The 20,211-nt window shown below is 41.4% G+C and overlaps 1 protein-coding gene across 7 annotated transcripts in view; it reads right to left on the bottom strand.

Annotated features, from left to right (window-relative positions):
* Window positions 1-20,211, bottom strand: part of znf532 (zinc finger protein 532) — a 175,843-nt gene that overhangs the window by 23,520 nt on the left and 132,112 nt on the right. For all 7 annotated transcript variants that reach the window (XM_073064175.1, XM_073064174.1, XM_073064177.1 and 4 more), the window contains 3 exons: window positions 15,991-16,153; window positions 13,314-13,592; window positions 3,100-3,212 (listed from right to left, as the gene is read on the bottom strand). In XM_073064175.1, coding sequence (XP_072920276.1) covers window positions 3,100-3,212; window positions 13,314-13,592; window positions 15,991-16,153 — 555 coding nt within the window. The remainder of the gene's footprint in view (window positions 1-3,099; window positions 3,213-13,313; window positions 13,593-15,990; window positions 16,154-20,211) is intronic.

Here is a 20,211-nt window from a genome sequence, read left to right as displayed (position 1 = left end):
AGCTTGTTTACCTTATCCCCGAGGTCACCTGCCTGCTTGTTAATGTTCCTGCAGAGAGAGCAGGGTGGAGCAGGTTGATGGACAGCTGGTGTCCAACATGGGGAGATAAAAGCCAGGTCTGCTGTTACACAGACAGACCCACCACAAGACACGCAGTTTCAGACATTGAATAAGCTTTGTTGCTCCCACAGGAAGGTGGGGGTTTTGGAGGATCGATTCGGGGAAATCAATCAGTGGCTCACAGTGTGAAAAGGTGTGACCGGTGGGGAATTATTTGTGTGTCCACCCTTGCCTGGGTGATAATTCCACCACTGAAGAACGGTCGTACGTACCACGGTCACAGTCGATGACCACAACAGGACTTTGGAAGACAACGGGAAGATCGACGGCATCACCTCTCACCTCTCTCTCTCCAACGTTACTCAACTAACTACCTCGATCTGAACTGAACTCTCTTCATCATTGTAAGACTGTACCCATTTACCCCTAGGTTTGAAAGAGCCTAGTTTTGTTCCTATTTCCACACTCACAAACACACACACACATATATATATCATTGCTAACCTGTTCAATATATTTGCATTTATATTACTGCATTGCTTAGTTACTAATAAACACTATTAGTTCATAGTAATACCAGACTCCAATGTGTTTTCCATTTCTGCTGGTTCTGTAACCTGGTCACGGGGTACGTGACACTCAATACTAAGTACACGTACTGATCCCGCTATCCCGTGTTATGTTTTAACAAGATTACGATCGTTTCACGTGGGTTACATTTCAGAGGATTCTTTTCCTTTGGAAATCTAATCGAAAATTTCCCTCCCTGATTTATTTATTAAGAATTCACTTATAACGCTCTACAATGTGTAGGCCTGTTTTCTTAGCAGGTACTGGTTCATAAAATTTCCAGGTTCTGGATCCGGCAAAGCTGAGTACCGGCATGTGAGATCTTGTGATTTTTTCTGGTTAAATCAAAAACCTCTACAAAAGGAGTAAATGTAAATGTCCGTGATGGCGGGAAAAGAGACCCCGATGATCTTCTCAGCTGACATCACTATCCACTGAAGGGTCTCGCGATCTGAGATGGTGCAATTTCCAAACCAGGCAGTGATGCAGCTACTCAGGATGCTCTCAATACAACTGTTACAAATTACAAATGTTGTAATGTTGAGACTTTATAAAGCAGTGGAGAGGCCTCACTTGGAGTATTGTGAGCAGTTTTGGGCCCCTTATCTTAGAAAGGATGTGCTGAAACTGGAGAGGGTTCAAAAGAGGTTCATGAAAATGATTTCAGTTCGAATGGCTTGTGATATGAAGAGCTTTTGATGGCTCTGGGCCTGATTTCACTAGAATTCAGAAGAATGAAGGGTGACATTGAAACCTATCGAATGCTGAAAGGCCATGATAGAGTGGATGTGGAGAAGATGTTTCCTCTGGTGGGAGAGTCTCTGATCAGAGGACACAGTCTCAGAATAGAGAGCCATCCTTTTAGAATGGAGATGAGGAGGAATTTCTTCAGCCAGAGAATGGTCAGTCTGTGGAATTCGTTGCCACAGGCAGCTGTGGAGGCCAAATCTTTACGTAAATTTATCGCAGAGGTTGATAGATTCTCGATTGGTCAGTGCATGAAGGGATGCAGGGAGAAAGCAGGAAATTGAGTTTAAGAGGAGAGTTGGATCAGCCATGATGAAATGACACAGCAGACTCGATGGGTCATACGGCCTAATTCTGCTCCAATGTCTTATGGTCTTTTAACAGAATGTTTCTCTGGTGCTATCTGCTCCCTCCCCTCTCCCTTCCCCTTTTCCTAACCATGACTCCCCTCCTCCCTGTCCCCTTCCCACTCTTCAATCCACAATAGAGACCCACATCAGAATCATGTTTATGATCAATCACATATGTCATGAATTTTTTTTTGCAGCAGCAGCAGTACAGTGCAATACATTAAATTACTAGATTACTGTGAAAAAGTCTAAGGCACCATAGCTATATACATACATGTGTCTATGGCATTTGCACAGTACTGTAAATAAATGTGAACACTTAGTAGTGGCTGCATCTTGTCCCCTGCTTCTGAGATTTGTTTCCTCTGACTGCAATTCTGGAAGCAGAGGCATGAGAGCATTAGGGTTATAGTGGTGGGGGATTTTTTAATTGTTCTGGGATTGCTCTAATAACATTATGCAAACCCCTCTGCTATCATGCCACTTCCGTGGCAGCGGTCTCCAACAGTTAGCTCTGCTGCCAGGAATCCACACTTCACAAATCCCAAATGAACATCAAATTAGTGCACACTGACCATACAGTAGTGCACCTACATTTCTTTTTAACATTGCCAAGAACTCATCAGGGCTCCACTACCCCGCCAATAACCACTATCAAACCCTTCAACCCAATGCAGTCATGTCCCTAGATACAGCCTCATGTTTGCTCCTTGAACTCACAGAGCGTAAAACTGTCTTTGACCATCCGCTACTAGACTTGGCTCTGTTTATGAAGCTCTACTGAGGTTTGCTCTGGATTGGCTAGGTGGGGGAGAGATAGGAAAGTTAACACAACTCTGTACTGACCTCAGGAACCTCTGCTCTGCTATCATCACCTTCCTCCCGACATGAAAGAGTGAGGAGTTCACGATTTCTTCAACTCTCTGGTTAGCACCTTTGCTGCTTGTGCTCTTTCCAAATGAACTATTTTTTTCCTATTTAACTCCTTTCCAGCTGGGGGTCATTTTCTCTCAAGAAAGTTTTATTTTATTTATTTATTTAGCAGTGCCACATGGAACAGGCCCAACAAGACACACCATCCAGCAACCTACCTATTTAACCTTAGTCCGATCACACAACAATTTACAAAGACTAATTAACCTACTGACCAATATGTCTTTGGAATGTGGGAGGAAACTGGAGCACCCAGAAGAAACCCATGCAGTCAAAGGGAGGACGGACAAACTCCTACAGACAACATCAGAACTGAACTCTGACCACCCAGCTGTAAGAGTGCTGCGTTAAATGCTACACTAACGTGGCGCCCCTTTATGAATTAATCAATTTATAACTGGGTCATCCATTTTCACAAGCACTTTATTGGTGTACTCACCAGCATGTGTAGACCTTTCGGATACCCTTGTGCTTGATGCGATTATGTCGACATAGACTGTGTGAGGAGCTGAAGGATTTTTCACATTGTCGGCAGGGATGCTTCTTCATTTGCTGTTAATAAAACATCGCACTGTCATGACCATATCAGGTGGTTATATTTTAATATAGAACTAAGTAAATCTTTTGAGTAAAACACTGGCCTACAACAGAACAGACACTTTACTATAACAATGCAAAAGTCTTGGGCACATACTTATAGCGAGAGGGCCTAAGAATATTGCACAGTACAGTACTTGTCAACGTGGAGCACAAAACAATTTGTAAATCTGACGGGAATAAACAATGTTGGGAATGGAGCATGTGGAGCACCTTGAGAGGGGTGTGGGGCAAGTATCAGAGAAGCAGTACACGGTATTTCAAAATTAAAACCAAATTAAATCCACTGTGATTCAATGATGTAAACCAATAAAACATGAAAACTTCTAATGGGGGGGGTGAAATAGTTTTTATAGGCACTGTGAGTATGTATGTATATATATGCATGTGTGACTTTTGCACAGTACTACATATATTTTGTAACGCACAAATACCATGTACTACATATATTTTGCAGAGTACTATAAATATGACTGAGACTTTTACACAGTACTATACTGAAAAATGTCTGCAGATACTGAATGGTTAATTCTGCCTCAAAATTTAAACTTTACCTGCAATGAAGCTATTACAAATTTACTTGGATCAATGATACAATGACCATTTCATCAACACCTTTGTTCTATCTGCCCCAGGTGGCCACCCATTTTAGTTCTACTTCCCTTTCTCATTCCAACATGTCAGACCACATCCTCCTCAGTCTACTGCCCTGATAAGGCCATCTTCACCTCTGGAAGAGGATGGTGTCAGCAAACAACATTACCACAGGCAACATTCTCCAGATGGTCCACATAACTGTTTCTTTTACTTCTTTTGTATCTTTTTCTTCTTTTAAATGTGATTCTGGTACTGTTGGACCCTGTGATCTACAGTTTGATGGTGTGTTTGCAGGGCAATTAAGTGATCTGGCGCTTTGCTGTCTCTGAGAAGATTCTGGGAGGCAAGCGGCCTCGACGTCAAAAAGCTTAGAGACAGCACAAGCCCATGATTGACCCCATTTCTCACCAATTAAAGAGAGGAAGACTGAAAAACATCGAGGCGAGTGAGTATTCAGTGCCATCTACCAGGCTCTGTCTCACTGCTGCTGCAGGAAGTTGTTTGTGTGTGATGTTCTCTCCCTCCCTCGCCCACTGCTCCTGAGGGAAGTCCCCTGCATTCAAATGATCTCACTCTCCCCGATACTTTCGGAGGATGGTGCCGGAGCAAGGTTTAACTGATGCGGTTTGTGAACTGGACTCTAGTTCACACTATGATGTGTTTTCTGGATTACGGTTGCTCCTTTCCCTGTTGTTATTTTTGGGTGACTTTGAATCAGGGCGGCCTGCAAATGATTGTGCTGAACTGAATACGGACTTTTCAATTTTGTATTTTATATTCTGTGTTTTCGTTCATTTTCTCTTGTTTCCATTTGTGCGATTTGTTTTTGTGCGAGGTGGGGTTGATGTTCTTGTTGACATTTGCACAATTTATTTATTGCGCATGGGGTGATTGATTTTATTTTCCGTTTTGCGTGATTTTTTTTGCGCAGGGGCTTGATGTTCTTGTTGCCATTTGCACGATTTGTTTTTTTTTGTGCGTGGGGGGGGGTTTGATGTTCTCTCTTTGAACAGGTTCCATATTTTCTTTCTTTGTTTTCCTTGTTTCGTGGCTGTCGGTGGAAAAGACGAACCTCAGGGTTGTATACTATATTCATACTTTGATAATAAATGTACTTCAAATCCTTTGAATCATATTGCATCTGGGTAGCTTCCCACCTGACAACATGAACATTGCTTTCTCTAACTTCAGGCACACAGAACATAGAACAACACAGCACAGTGCAGGCCCTTCGGCTCTCAATGTTGTGCCGACCCTTAAACCCTGCCTCCCATATAACCCCTCACCTTAAATTCCTCCATATACCTGTCTATCAGTCTCTTAAATTTCACTAGTGTATCTGCCTCCACCACTGACTCAGGCAGTGCATTCCACACACCAACCACCCTCTGAGTAAAAAACCTTTCTCTAATATCCCCCTTGAACTTCCCACCCCTTACCTTAAAGCCACATCCTCTTGTATTGAGCAGTGGTGCCCTGGGGAAGAGGCACTGGCTGTCCGCTCTATCTATTCCTCTTAACATCTTGTACACCTTTATCATGTCTCCTCTCATCCGCCTTCTCTCCAAAGAGTAAAGCCCTAGCCCTAGGTAATTTCCTACCCCTCCCCATTTGGACAGAATTCTCCCATCTGGCCATCACCTCCTTTCGGTGCCCCTTCTCCTTTCCTTTCTTCCATAGTCCACAGTCCTCCTCTACTAGATTCCTACTTCTTTAGCCCTTTACCTCTACTCCTCCCGGTTTCTCACTTCATTCCCCCTCACCTGCTTTCACCTATCACCTGCCAGCTTGTACTCATCTTCTTAGTTTGGCTTCTGCGCTCTTCCTTTGTAGTCCTGACGAAGAGTCTTGGCCTGAAACATTCACTGCTTATTCATCTCCTGACCTGCTGAGTAACTCCAGCATTTTGTTTGAGTTGGACTGGATTTCCATCATCTGCAGAATCTCTTATCTCAATGAAATCATTGATTTTTTTCAATATCTTTTTCTCATGCAAAAGCTTTGTTTCATTTCAGATCTACTCCATACTATTTTAACTTTAAAATTGGGGTCACGTGACAATAAGACCCTACAGCTTTACTGAATTGTTCCTCCAGGCAAAGACTTCCTATGAATTTTGACAAACCCAAAGCAAGAGTTTCTCTTAATATTTTACTTTTATTACTTAGAGGTCTAATGCAACTTCCAAACTCCATAAAAAAAAACTCGTACAGATCATAAAGCAATAAGACATAGGAGCAGAATTGGACTATTTGGCCTATCATTCAATTCTGCTCCGCCATCCAAGCATGCTGATTTATTATCCTTTTCAACCTCATTCTCCTGCCTTCTTCCCGTAACCTTTGATACCCTTACCAATCTTAACTTAAAGAACTTAACAACCTCTGCTTTAAATATTACAAATAACCTGGCCTCCACAGTTATCTGTACCAATGAATTTCACAGATTTATCATCAATGGCTAAAGAAGCATAGAAAACCTACAGCACAATACAGGCCCTTTGGCCCACAATGTTGTGCCAAACATGTACTTACTTTAGAAATTACATAGGGTTACCCATAGCCCTCTATTTTTCTAAACCCATGTACCTATCCAGGAGTCTCTTAGGAAACCCTATCGTATCCGCCTCTACCGTCGTTGCTGGCAGCCCATTCCACGCACTCACCACTCTCTGTGTAAAAAACCTACCCCCAACATCTCCTCTGTACCTACTTCCAAGCACCTTAAAACTGTACCTTCTCATGTTAGCCATTTCAGCCCTGGAAAAAAGCCTCTGACTATCCACACGATCAATGTCTCTCATCATCTTATTTATGTGTCAGGTCACCTCTCATCCTCCATCGCTCCAAGGAGAAAAGGCCTAGTTCACTCAACCTATTCTCATAAAGCATGCTCCCCAATCCAGGAAACATCTTCTCTGCACCCTTTCTACAGTTTTCACACCTTTCCTGTAGTGTAGAAATTCCTCATCTCTTTTTTAATTGGAAACATCCTCTTCATGGAGTGTAAAAGCCCCAAAATATTGCTGCAAGTTATATTTCTTACTAATAGGAAATCACAGAATTCAATGTATTGTGTTATTCCATGATCAAATATAACACGATTAAATATTAAAAATATGTCAAGGAAGATATGTTTTCTAGACTTTGGAAAAACATTTTCTTTCACTGGAACTGCAAGTAATGAAATGTCACACAAAATAATTCAGAAGCAATACATTTCAACATGGTATTGTTTTAAAAGCCAGAACACACCAAATACTTTGTGTTCATTGATAAATCAGATTTATAATCTTGCTACAAACTGAATGGAGCAGTTGCATAACCAAATCTATTTCAGGAATAAGCCCTATCAGACATGCACAGTCTCAGGGAATCTGTAGTTTTGTACACTGACCTCATCCCAGCTGAAAAGGTCAACATTCTTGTTTAGAAGGGTAAGGCAGATAGTATCTAGCCCAAAACACTGTTGAGGATCCCTATCAACCATCCCACAATCCCTCTGGCCCACTACCGTAAGGAAGGAGGTACAGGAGCATCAGGACTAGGACTGTCAGACTGGGTAACAGCTTCATCGCTTAGACTGCGAGATTAATGAACACCCTCATCACTAGGACAGCATGCTGTTTACTGTTTACCTGTGCTGTGCACCTGACGTGCATTTTAAATTATATTTTAATAACTAACGTTTTGTTTCATGTGCTGTGTGTGATATATGTTTTGTGCATGCACCGTTCTCCAGAGGACCATTGTTGATATATGTATAGTCAGATGACAATAAACTTGAATTCGAACTAATGGAGAAAGGTTCTAAATCTACCCAGCTGAACATGTTGCTGGACCCTGCCTGGTACCTGGGTCAAGGCTCACATGATTCACAGCAGAACACCAATGCACAAGTCTGGGAACAGATCACCCTTTCAAGGGAGATTGGTAACACGAAGGTCAAATCAAATGGTAAACATAGAACATAGCACTGTATGGACCTTTTGGCCCAAGACATTGTGCCAGTCTTTTAACCTACTCCATGATCAATCTATCCCTTCCTTCTACACAGCCAAAGCCCTCTATTGATTACATCCATGAGCCTATCTAACAGTCTTTTAAATGTCCCTAATGTATCACCCTCAACCACCACCCACAGCAGTGCATTCCAGGCACCCACTACTCTGTGTAAAATAAAACACTACCTCTGACATATCCTAGAGACCAGGAGGTTTTTTTTTAATACCACAGACCAACCCTATTAAGCAAAGGTTCCCTGGACCACAAGTTGAGAACCCCTGCTCTAAACTTTCCTCAACTCACCTTAAAAGTACATCCTCTGGCATTGTCACCCCAGGAAAATAGTGTTGGCTGTCTATTCTGTCTATGTTTCTTGTAATATTGCACATTGCGGAGGAAAAAAGTGCTCCAAATTTTTCCTAAAAAGACACACTTTCTGACGGATTACACTGGCCTTGTACGTCCAATCTCAATCAACCTGTTCTGAATGACTGGCATCACCCAGCGTGATTTTTAAATTACAATAAAAGCAGCTGACCACCTGCGGACAGATAATCAATAGTTATATCTGATTCATCCCAGAGCAGAAAGGGATGAACTTTGTATCTGCAAGAACCAAATAGTGCAGGCCTCGAGCTGCAGGGATAGGATGTTCATTAATAGTCAGAGCAACAATGTGCTCTAAATCATAAAGTGATAGACAAAATGGATCCACCTGCATGGTGACTTATGAAGGCATTTGTAAACTAATCAACATTGTAATTTATCTTTGCTGCAGATTCAACAGGAAACAAAATCTGTTACCAAGTTCCATTTCATATGTAAATTCATCTCGTTCACTGTTGTCCTTTAAAAAAGGGAACCTGCCATTCTTAGCTCGCTTGACTGATCTGGGACTGTCGATTCTGAACTTCCTTTTGACAATCCCAGCAAGTGAGTTATTGTGTTAAACCTCTACAAACAAAAACAAGAATAAAGACTGGACTCGAGTGCCTGACAATTCATCATGCACCTTCTTGTCTACCTGCACTGCACTTCCTTTGTAGTTGCAGCACTGACTGACTGCTGGAGGAACTCAGCAGGTCACGCAGCATCTATGGAGAGGAATAAACAGTCGACATTTCAGGCTGAGACATTTCATTATATGTGTTATTCTGTATTTCAATATCTACAGAATCACTTGTGCTTATAATTCTGCATGGTTGTTTTTTGCCTTTAACTACCTCAATACACAGTGTAATCATTTCATCTGTATGAACAGTATGCAAGACAGGTTTTTCATTGTATATTGGTACATATGACGATAATAAACCAGTTCAATTTAACAAGTTGCTCCTGTGTTATCAGCCCCATGTCTGCTTCCTACACATTTTTAACAACTATTTCCTCAATTGTTTTTCATCCCCTGATAATAGAGCTATTATTTATTTAGTGATACAGTGTGGAGAAGGACCTTCCAGCCATACCACCCCAACAACCCCAATTATCTCTAACCTAATCATGGGACAATTTACAATGACCAATTAACCTGCCTGGTATGTCTTTATACTGTGAGACAGAATCAGAGGACCTGGAGAAAACCCATGCAAAACACAGAGGACGTACATAGACACCTTACAGAATGATGCCAGAACTGAACTCTGGATTTATATATATATATATATATATATTACTGTAATTCACAGTTTTTTCTCTATTATTATGTTCTGCAGCCACAAAACAACAAATTTCACGCGATATGCCAGTGATATTAAACCTGATTCTGATTCTGAACTCCAGAACACTCTGAGCTGCAAAAGCATCACAATAATACAAAGGAAATCTGCAGATGCTGGAAATTCAAGCAACACACACAAAATGCTGGTGGAATGCAGCAGGCCAGGCAGCATCTTTAGGAAGAAGTACAGTCGATGTTTCGGACCAAGACCATTCGTCAGGACTAATTGAAAGAAAAGATAGTAAGAGATATGAAAGTAGGAGGGGGAGGGGGAAATCCAAAATGATAGAAGACAGGAGGGAGAGGGATGAAGCTAAGAGCTGGAAAGTTGATTGGCAAAAGGGTTACACAGCTGGAGAAGGGAAAGGATCATGGGACGGGAAGCTACTTTACTACCTTTTACTCTCTTCTCCATGACCAGTAACTTTGCTATCATTTGAGGGGCTACGCTGAACAATTGCAGCACACATTCTGGTTAAGATTTGTCACTTTGATGAAAAAAACACAACACTACTAAGCGTCAAAAGGACACAGGAGTCACTCAAAGAGCTCAAATGCACCACTTATGCTGGCAGATCATTCCACACTCTCATGACTCTTTAAGTGAAGAAGTTTCCCCTCAAGTTCCCCTTAAACTTTTCACTTTTAACCCTTAATCCATGACCTCTAGATGTAGTCCCACCCAACCTCAGTGGAAAAGGCCTGCTTGCATTTACCCTATGATACATAAATGACAAAAACAGTGATGCTGGTTGAGAGGAGGTGGTGGGGTCTTCTTGGTTTCACGTGTACTCTTCTTATAATCAGAATACACCAAATTCCAAGTGCCGCTCCAATGTACAGGGCTCTTTGCTCCAAATTAACCCAGTCGGTAATTACTACTGTGTGCTACACTAAATGGTTAACATTGGGAGACTGATAAGTTACTGAAACATATCTGAATTACTATAATTTAGGTAATGTATCTCTACCCGAGGGTGGTGAGGCGGAGATAGGTTTCTACCAAAGGAGATGTAAGGCGCTCTTTCCCTCTTCTAGCCTGCAGGTCACCAGTGAGCAAGGTGTGACACTGCATGAAACCATGGCAGCAGTTGGTGGACGGTCATATGGGCAGGTGGAAGCATAGAATATGTACATTCCAAAGAGGAAGAAGCATTCTAAAGGAAAGATGGCACAAGCGTGGCTAATGAGAGAAGGCAAAATCAACATAAAAGCCAGAGAGGACATACAATAGAGCAAAAATTAGAAGCTGGAGGATTGAGAGGCTTTTAAAAATCAACAGGCAACTAAAAAAGTCATTAAGAAGGTAAAGAGAGAATACAAAAATAAGCTAGCCAGTACCATTAGAGAGGATACCAAAAATTTCTTCAGATATGTAAAAGAGAGGCAAGAGTGGATATTGTACTGCTGGAAAATGATGCCAGAGAGGTAGTAATGGGAGACAACAAAATGGCAGATGAACTGAATAAGCATTTTGCATTAGTCTTCATGGTGGAAGACATCAGCAGTATGGTGTAAGTTCCCGGTGTCAGAGGTCATGAATTGAGTTAAGTTACCAGAACGAAAGAGAAGGTTCTTGGAAAACTGAAAGGCCTGAAGGTAGATAAGTCACCTGGACCAGATGGTGTACACCCCAGAGTTCTGAAAGAAGGGGCTGAAGAGATTGTAGAAGCATTAGCAATGAACTTCCAAAAATGACTAGATTCATTAGATTCTGGAATGGTTCCGGAAGACTGAAAATTGTAAATGTCACTCCACTCTTCAAGAAGGGAGAGAGGCATAAGAAAAACTATAGGCCTGTTAGTCTGATGTCAGTGGTTCAGAAGATGTTGGAGTTGATTTTTAAGGACAAGGTCTCAGGGTACTTGGAGGCACATGATAAAATAGGCCATTGTCGGTATTGTTTCAAGGGAAAATCTTGCCTGACAAATCTGTTGGAATTCTTTGAAAAAATAACAAGCAGGATAGACAATGGAGAATTGGTTGATGTTGTGTACTTAGAACATCAAAAGGCCTTTTACAAGGTGCTACACGCGAGGCTGTTTAACAAGCTACGAGCCCACAGTATTACAGGAAAGATTCTAGCATGGATAAAACAGTGGCTTGCAGGTTCATAACAGGCTGATTGGCAGGAGGCAAAGAATGGGAATAAAGAGAGCCATTCCTGGCTGGCTGCCGGTGACTAGTGGAGTTCAACAGGGGTCTGTGTTGGACTGATTCTTTTTATGTTATACATCAATGATTTGGCTGGTGGAATTGACTGATTTGTTTGCAGGTGATATGAAGATAGGCGGAGGGGCAGGTAGCCTTGAGGAGATAATGGGGCTACAGAAGGACTTGGACAGATTGGGAGAATGGGCAAAAAAATAGCAGATGGAACACAGTGTCGGCAAGTGTATGGTCATGCACTTTGGCAGAAGAAATGAAAGGTTTGACTATTTTCTAAACGGAGAGAAAATTTAAAAAAACTAAGGCACAAAGGGACTTAGGAACCCTTGTGCAGGATTCCCTAAAGGTTAATTTGTAGGTTAAGTTTGTCATGTGGATGGCAATTGCAATGCTAGCATTAATTTCAAGAGATCTAGAATATAAAAGCAAGGATGTAATGTTGAGACTTTATAAAGGACTGCTGAGACCTCATGGAGTATTGTGAGCAGTTTTGAGCCCCTTATCTTAGAAATGATTTGCTAAAACTGGAGAGGGTTCGAAAGAGGTTCACGAAAATGATTCCAAGATTGAATGGCTTGTCATTTGAAGGCTGTTTGATGGCTCTGGGTCTGTATCCACGAGAATTCAAAAGAATGAGGGGTGACCTCATTGAAACCTATCGAATGGTAAAAGGCCTTGATAGTGTGGATGTGGAGAGGATATTTCCTATGGTGGGGGAGCTTAAGACCAGAGGACACAGCCTCAAAATAGAGGGGTGTCTTTTTTAGAACAGAGATGTGGAGGAATTTCTTTAGCCAGAGTGGTGAATTCTTTGACACAGGCAGTTGTGGAGGCCAAGTCTTCATGTATATTTAAGGCAGGGATTGAGGGAGCATTGATTGGGCATGAAGGGATACAAGGAGAAGGCAGAAGATTGGAGCTGAGAGGAAAATTGGAGTGGCTATGATAAAATGGTGGAGCAGACTTGATGGACCAAATGATCTGATTCTGCTCCTATATCTTGTGGTCATATATCACAAGTCCTGGTTATGTGACCACTGACACCAGGCAGACAATCTCCGAAAAATATTCATAATGGCTGGGGTTACCCATCTTGTAAACACACTGTCCAGAAGAGGCAATGGCAAATGACTTCTACCCAATGAGTCAAGTGGCCTAATACTACTCATATGCCTTATGGCTTCTTGGAGATCACTATCAAAGTTCAAAGTAAATTTATTACCAAAGTACATTTGTGTCACCATCTACTACCCTGAGATTAATTTTCTTGCAGCCATTCACTGAACAAAGAAATACAATAGAATCAATGAAAACCTACACACGAAGACTGAGAAACAACCCATGTGCTAAAGAAGACAATCTGTGCAAATATAAAACAGTAATAAATTAACAAGTAAGTAAATAATACAGAAAACATGAGTTGTAGAGTCCTTGGCTGTGGAATCAGTTCAGTGTTGAGGTGAGTGATGTTAACATTCCTAACTGATTCTTTCATTTAATAGTTTACTCTCCTTGCAGAATTCCTGAACTCAGTACATACTGCACTATTCCATCCTACTTGGCTCTTACCTTTCCATGGTCTTTCTTCATGTGAGAAATGTAGTCCTCTCGTTCAGGAAACCATTCTTCACAGTCTTGACACATCCATCCCGGGTTATTTGATTTTGACCGGCTCCCAGTTTTCCTCACGACGATTGAAGTTTTCTTCCCAAGTCGGTCAGTGCCATTAACGGCTTTCCCGTCAGCTTTTTTCTGCCCGGCTGATGAAGTCAAAGGCTTTGTGACCACTGGTTCTTGAGGTCCCAGGTTTGGGGGACCCTCAATACTCTTAAGAGTTCCATGCATGGACTGCAACATGAAAGAATTGATGGATTTAGTCATAATTCTTATATTCAACTGGTTGCAAAGTCAAGGAATCATACAAACCCTTCAGCCTACCACATCTACATTTACCATCAAACACCTATCTACACTACCAGTGGTTGGTCTATTAAGCCTATTAACATTTTGGTGATTCGAGTACTCATTCAGTACTTAAATATGCTGATACTTTCTTGCACCACCTCCTCACATCTTGCATTCAAGACTTAAATTGTCTTCTAAATCTTACCCCTCATCTTAAAACTTATGGCCTCTAGACTTGGACACCTCTGCCATTGGGGAAAAGGTCACAACAATCTTTTTAAGCAAAGTTGATTTGTAATTATAATTGGAATTACATCCAAAAATTGATCCTCTATGGAATCTCTGCACTTCTCAATGCCTCAGTGAAACAGCCAGCATAATCAAGACCCTCCAACCCTAGACACACTCTCATCATTGGCAGAAGGTACAAAAGCCTGAAAGCGTGTACCACCAGGCTCAAGGCCAGCTTTTACTAAGACAACAGAATAGATCCCTAGTATGGTAAGATATTCTCAACCTCACAATCTACCTTGTTATGATGTTCTATTTTGTTGTTTAGGGGCACTGCACTTACCCTGTAGCTGTCAGACTTCATTATGTAGAACAGTGCATCACAGTTCAGGCCCACGATGTTGTGCCGACCTTTTAATTTAGTCCAAGATCAATTGAACCTTTCCTTCCCACCCTCCATTTTTCTTTCATCCATCTGCCTAAGAATCTCTTAAATATCCCTAATGTATCTGCCTCCACCACCAACCCTTGACAGTGCATTCCATACACCTACTCTATGTAAAAAACACGCGTGACTTCCCTCTTCAGATTCCTTCCTCTCCAGCCCTTTACCTCTCCCGCCCACCTGGCTTCACCTATCATCTTCTCGCTATCCTCCTCCCCCCCCCCCCGGCCACCACCTGTTTATTCTGGCATCTTCCGCCTTCCTTTCTAGTCCTGAAGAAAGGTCTTGGCCCAAAATGACGACTATTCATCAATTTTCATAGATGTTGCCTGACCTGCTGAGTTCCTTCAGCATTGGAGTGAATATTTATGAAGGCAGTATTCTCATCTGAGTCACAAGATGGGGGTATAAACATCCTCATCAACTAGACAGCTCTGCATTATTGCTCATGCCACCTTTGAGCTAAGGCCTCGTTTCCCATTCATACTGCACAAATGGATTAAGGGTGAAAGGTGAAATATTTAAGGGGAACCTAGGGAGAAATTCTTCACTCAGAGGGTGAGAAGAGTTTGGAATGAGCTGCCAGTGGAAGTGGTGATTTGATTACAACAGTTTGGTTAAGTACATGGATGGGAGGCATATGGAGGGCTATGGTCCAGGTGCTGGTTGATGGGACTAGGCAGAACAATAGTTTGGCATGAAGGGCCTGTTCCTATGCTATAGAGCTCCAAGATTTTACAACATACACTGCACAATTTTTGGGCTTTGCAACATTCTGAGGTCACCACAACTCATAGAGCTTCATGATGACTACATGCAATTCTTTCCTTTAGAATTCTTTAATTTTAAACAGAGGTGCGTTAAAGTATGAGCCAGTCAAAGATAAAGATTTCAAGATTAGCTTTACTTGTCACGTGTACATCAATACAATGAAACATGTCACTGGCATCAAATCAAATCAACGAAGATTGTGCTAGGTAGCCTGCGTGTGTTGCCAAGCTTCTGATCCATAATAGCATGCCCACAACTTACTACCCCTAACCTACACATCTTTGGAATGTGGGAGGAAACGGGAACACCCACATGGTCATGGGGAGAACGTACAAACTCCTTACAAACACACTGAATCCCGATATGCTATGGTGACACAGTTGAAGAAATGGAGGAATTTCTGAACTAAGACAGAAAATATTCATTGGGTACATTCATGGCTTTCATTGGCCCTGATGGTCTAGAACATCAAAGTATATAGGGAGACTCCAGGATTTTTTCTAAATAGTTCACAGATGTGGATTTATTGACAATGCCAATACAGCTTGTTGATTTTCAATTACCCCTAAACTGAGGAGGCAGTAACAAGTCAATCACATTGGTGAGTCTCCAGTCACATATAGACTGGTGAATGTGAGAGTGACATTTCTAAAGGGCATTAGTGAACCAGAGTCCGGTTACTGTCATAGCCAATTCCTAAAGAGATTAAGTTTTTCTTTTAATTCCAGATTCATTATTTGAATCCAGTCACCATGGCAGAATATAAAACTAGAATCAATGACTCAGAACACTGACTGCCAATCCAGTAAAAAAATTCATCGAGGCACATCTCATAAATAAGAGAACCAAATAATTTATCTGTTTCACCAAGGTTGTGATAGGTTTAGCTGGTACCTTAATGTGTTCCACCATGAGCTGTTTCTGTGCATACAGCAATGCACAATCTGGGCACTTAAATACAGAAACTTTCTGCTTAGCAACATGTTGATCAAAATGGCTGCATAACAAGGTTTGTTGCGTAAACACGGTGTCGCACATGGAACATTTGTAGATTATCCTAAAAACAAGGAGGGAAAAAAATAATTTACTTCTCAATTATTTCAGGACAGAATAATTGCAATTAAATGTTTTGTGCATATTTCTATGAAGAGTAGAACAATCAAATATTTTAACTAAGCAAACCAATTTCAGTTTTAAACACAAGTGATTATGCAGATACCGGAATTCTAGAACAACACACAAAATGAGGAATGTAACAGGTCAGGCAACATCTATGGAGGGGAATAGACAGACAAGGTTTCTGGCTGAGACATGTCACCAATCCTGATGAAGGATCTCGGCCCAAAAAGTTGACTGTTTATTCTCATCCATAGATGTTGCCTGACTTGCTGAGTTCCTCCAGCATTTTGTGTATTGCTCTCAATATCAATTTCATCATAAAACCATTTATTCTAGTAAATTGCTGAGCTCTACTCTGGCGTAGCACTGCCAATAGTAAAGTCAAAAATGTGGTAAAGTAGATCTAGATGAGACCCAAAAATTTTGGAAGTAAGCTCTTATTTACAATTATTTTCCTTTCGACTTTTGTTATGCGTTTCAGCGTGGGGTACAGTGTGGTCCATTTTCGAATTTAAGTGTGAGATGAAACATTTTGGAAAGTCAAACTAGAGTACTGTGAATGGTAGTACACTAGGGAGTGTAACGGAACAGAGGTTCAGAGGTTCATAGCATAAGTGCATAGTTCATTGAAAGTGGAATCAGGGTGGTGGAAAAGGCGTTTAGCACTGGTTTTTATCAGTCAGGGCACTGAACATAGGATTTGAAAAATTACACTGCAATTGTACAAGTGTTGATAAGGCTGCACATGGAGTACTGTGAACAGTGTTGGTCACCCTATGATAAGAAAGATGAGGTTAAACTAGAAAAGGTGTAGAAAAGATATCCAAGGATGTTGCCAGGACTTGAGGGCCTGAGTTTTAGGGAGAAATTGGCTATGCTAGAACTTGGGGTCTATGTCCACAGGACATTCAAAGCTGCTGCACAGGTTGACAATATTGTTAAGAATGTGTATGGTGTGTTGGCCTTCATCAACCATGAGACTGAGTTCAAGAGCTGTGAGGTAATGTTACAGCTATATAAGACCTTAGTGAGACCCCACTTGGAGTATTGTGTTCAGTTCTGGTCACCTCACTACAGGAAGGATGTGGATACTACAGAGAGAGTGCAGAGGAGATTTATAAGGATGTTGCCTGGATTGGGGAGCATGCCTTATGAGAATAGGTTGAGTGAACTCGGCCTTTTCTCCTTGGAACGACAGAGGGTGAGAGGTGACCTGATAAAGGTGTAAAAGGTGACAAGAGGCATTGATCGTGTGGATAATGAGAGGCTTTTTCCCAGGACTGAAATGGCTAACTCGAAGGGGCATAGTTTTAAGGCGCTTGGAAGTATGTACAAGGGGGATGTCAGAGGTAAGTTTTTCCACACAGAGAGTGGTGGGTGTGTGGAATGGACAGTGGCGGTAGTGGAGGCGGATACGATAGGGTCTTTTAAGAGACTCTTAGACAGGTACATGGAGCTTAGAAAAATAGAGAGCTATGCAGTAGGGAAATTCTAGGCAGTTTCTAGAGCAGGTTACATGGTTGGCACAACATTGTGGGCTAAAGGGCTTGTAATGTGCTGTAGATTTTTATGTTTCTGTGCTATGTTTTTTCCTTGGAGAATGAGGGACGACCTTAAAGAAATGGTTAAAATTATGAGAGACATAGAAAAGGTGGACAATAGCAGTCTTTTCCCCAGGGTAAGGGAGTCCATAAGTAGGGAGCATAGCTTCAGGTGAAGGGAGAAAAATTTAAAAGAGACCTGAGAGCTGTATATGTATCGATACGTCAGAGGATGTGGTTTAAGAAGCACTTGGAGAGGTGCAGTAACGGAGGGAAGGGGCTGAGAAGAAATTGGAATTTGCTGGATGGGCACTGTGGTTTGCATGGATTCACTGGGCCACAGGGCCTGTATCCATGCTGAACTGCATGATGACTTTATCACAAATAGTGTTTAAATTAATGGGAAGAGCTAATACTCCAGGAAAAGTACAGATAAATAAGAACTTACAGAACTAGACTATATCAGTGATAAAAAAAATTAAAACATAAAAAACATGCTTTAACTTACAACTTTTAAAAATAACATCACTTCATTTGTAGATGCTTTGATTTCCAACTCCCACAACAATATTACATTGTCCACAAATAGTTATATATTCCTAGCTGCCACATTTCCAGCAACTTAAGGCTTTGCCTGGATGAACAGTAGAGACACGTGCTCTAGCTGAATGGTTTACAGGAAATACAAATCAATAGAATGCCAGATTACTGAATCTCTGTCTAGGAGCTTAGTTCAAATCTTAGGTTTAATCATTAGTGTATTATCCTCCAGCTAAATTTCTTGGTTTTCATCTCTGCTTCCAGTATCAATGTTCAAAAGCAGCAATGGATAGTATTATATGAATAATGCATTGTTTTTTGTCACTTCATATGTTAGTTAAGCACAAAAATGCAGAGTAGAACATTTGCTTTGTTCCAAGAACCAGAAATTATGATAAATCTGCCTTACATTGATCAAGGAAAGCCTAAATTGGAAGCAATGCATGTGAAGTATAGCTTTGCTGGGATCAGACTTTGATTTTGACATCCAATACCAGATAGGAGGGCAAAGGTACCGCCTGGAAGTTGCCCTCCAAACCCCACACCAACCTGACTTGGAATTCTACTGCTGTTCTTTCACCATCTCTGGGTCTTTCTAATGATTGATGGAGCAAATAGAACCATGTCAGCAGCTACACTTTTTGTCTAGTAACTTATCAAATGAACAAAAGGAATGATAGGAGAAACTTCTTCTCTACATCAATTTAACAGTGGCCAAAGAAGGGAATGCAAAAGTGAGGTGGCATTGTATGTACTTACAAAGTTCAAAAATACAAAATGCATTTATCATCTAAGTATGTATACAGTATACAACCTTAAGATTCATCTTCTTGCAGGCAGCCACAAAACAAAGAAACACAATAGAATTCAGGAAAAATCCACACCACAAACAGTCATACATCCAATGTGCAAAAATGAGAACGAATCATGAAAACATTAAAAAAGAAAGCAATCAGACAATCCACAGAAATGAAATGCAGAGTCCCCGAAAGTAAGTCCACAGCCATGGAGCCAGTTCAGTGCAGCAGACGGTCCAGGAGCCCATCAGCTGCAGGCCACAGTAGTAACGTCAAAAGCCAACCAGGGCAATCAAAGGCTGCTCTCTAAACATTCAAGATTTACTACATCTCTCCCTGCAATGAGCCAGTAGACAGGTTCGAGATTTTCAGGAAACATAACCCTTTACATCATAAGAATTCAACCACAAAATGGCAGAAAGCTACAATAGCCTTACAACTACTATGACCTAGATCCAACTATGATTACCTAGATAGGTTGGTGGTATGGTAGTGCAGCAATTAGCATAATGCTTTACAGCACCAGCAATCGGAAAATCAGGGTTAAATTCCCACTGCAGTCTGGAAGGAGTCTGTACATTCGCCCTGTGACCATGTGAATTTCCTCCAGGTGCTCCAGTTTCTTCTCACATTTGAAGGATACACAGGTTTAGGGTTAGTGAATTATGGCTATGTTAGTGCCGGAAGCATGGCAACACTTGTGGGCTGCTTCCATCACATCCTCAGATGGTGTTGGTCGTTGACGAGAAATGGCACATTTCACTGTACATGTGACAGATAAAGCTAATCTAATCCAGATATGAGGGAGACTGAAAATCTCGCTGAGTGGTGCCATAACAATAACTTCTTACTCAATGTCAGCAAGACCAAGGAGCTGACTATTGAGCAACAGGAGGAAACCAGAGGTCCACGAACCAATCCTGATAAAGGGTCTCGGTCCAAAACGTCGACTGGACACTTTTCCATAGATGCTGCCTGGACTGCTAAGTTCCTCCAGCATTTTGTGTGAGGACCATGAGTCAGATCTATCAGGAGATTAAGCATGGAGAAGGTCAGTAACATTAAATTCCGCAGTGTTATTATTTCAAGAGGACTTGTTCTGGGCTCAGCATGTAAGT

The sequence above is a fragment of the Hemitrygon akajei genome, chromosome 13 (genome assembly GCF_048418815.1).
Source record: "Hemitrygon akajei chromosome 13, sHemAka1.3, whole genome shotgun sequence".
Classification (NCBI taxonomy): Eukaryota; Metazoa; Chordata; class Chondrichthyes; order Myliobatiformes; family Dasyatidae; genus Hemitrygon; species Hemitrygon akajei.
This window is presented reverse-complemented; position numbering and strand designations above follow the sequence as displayed.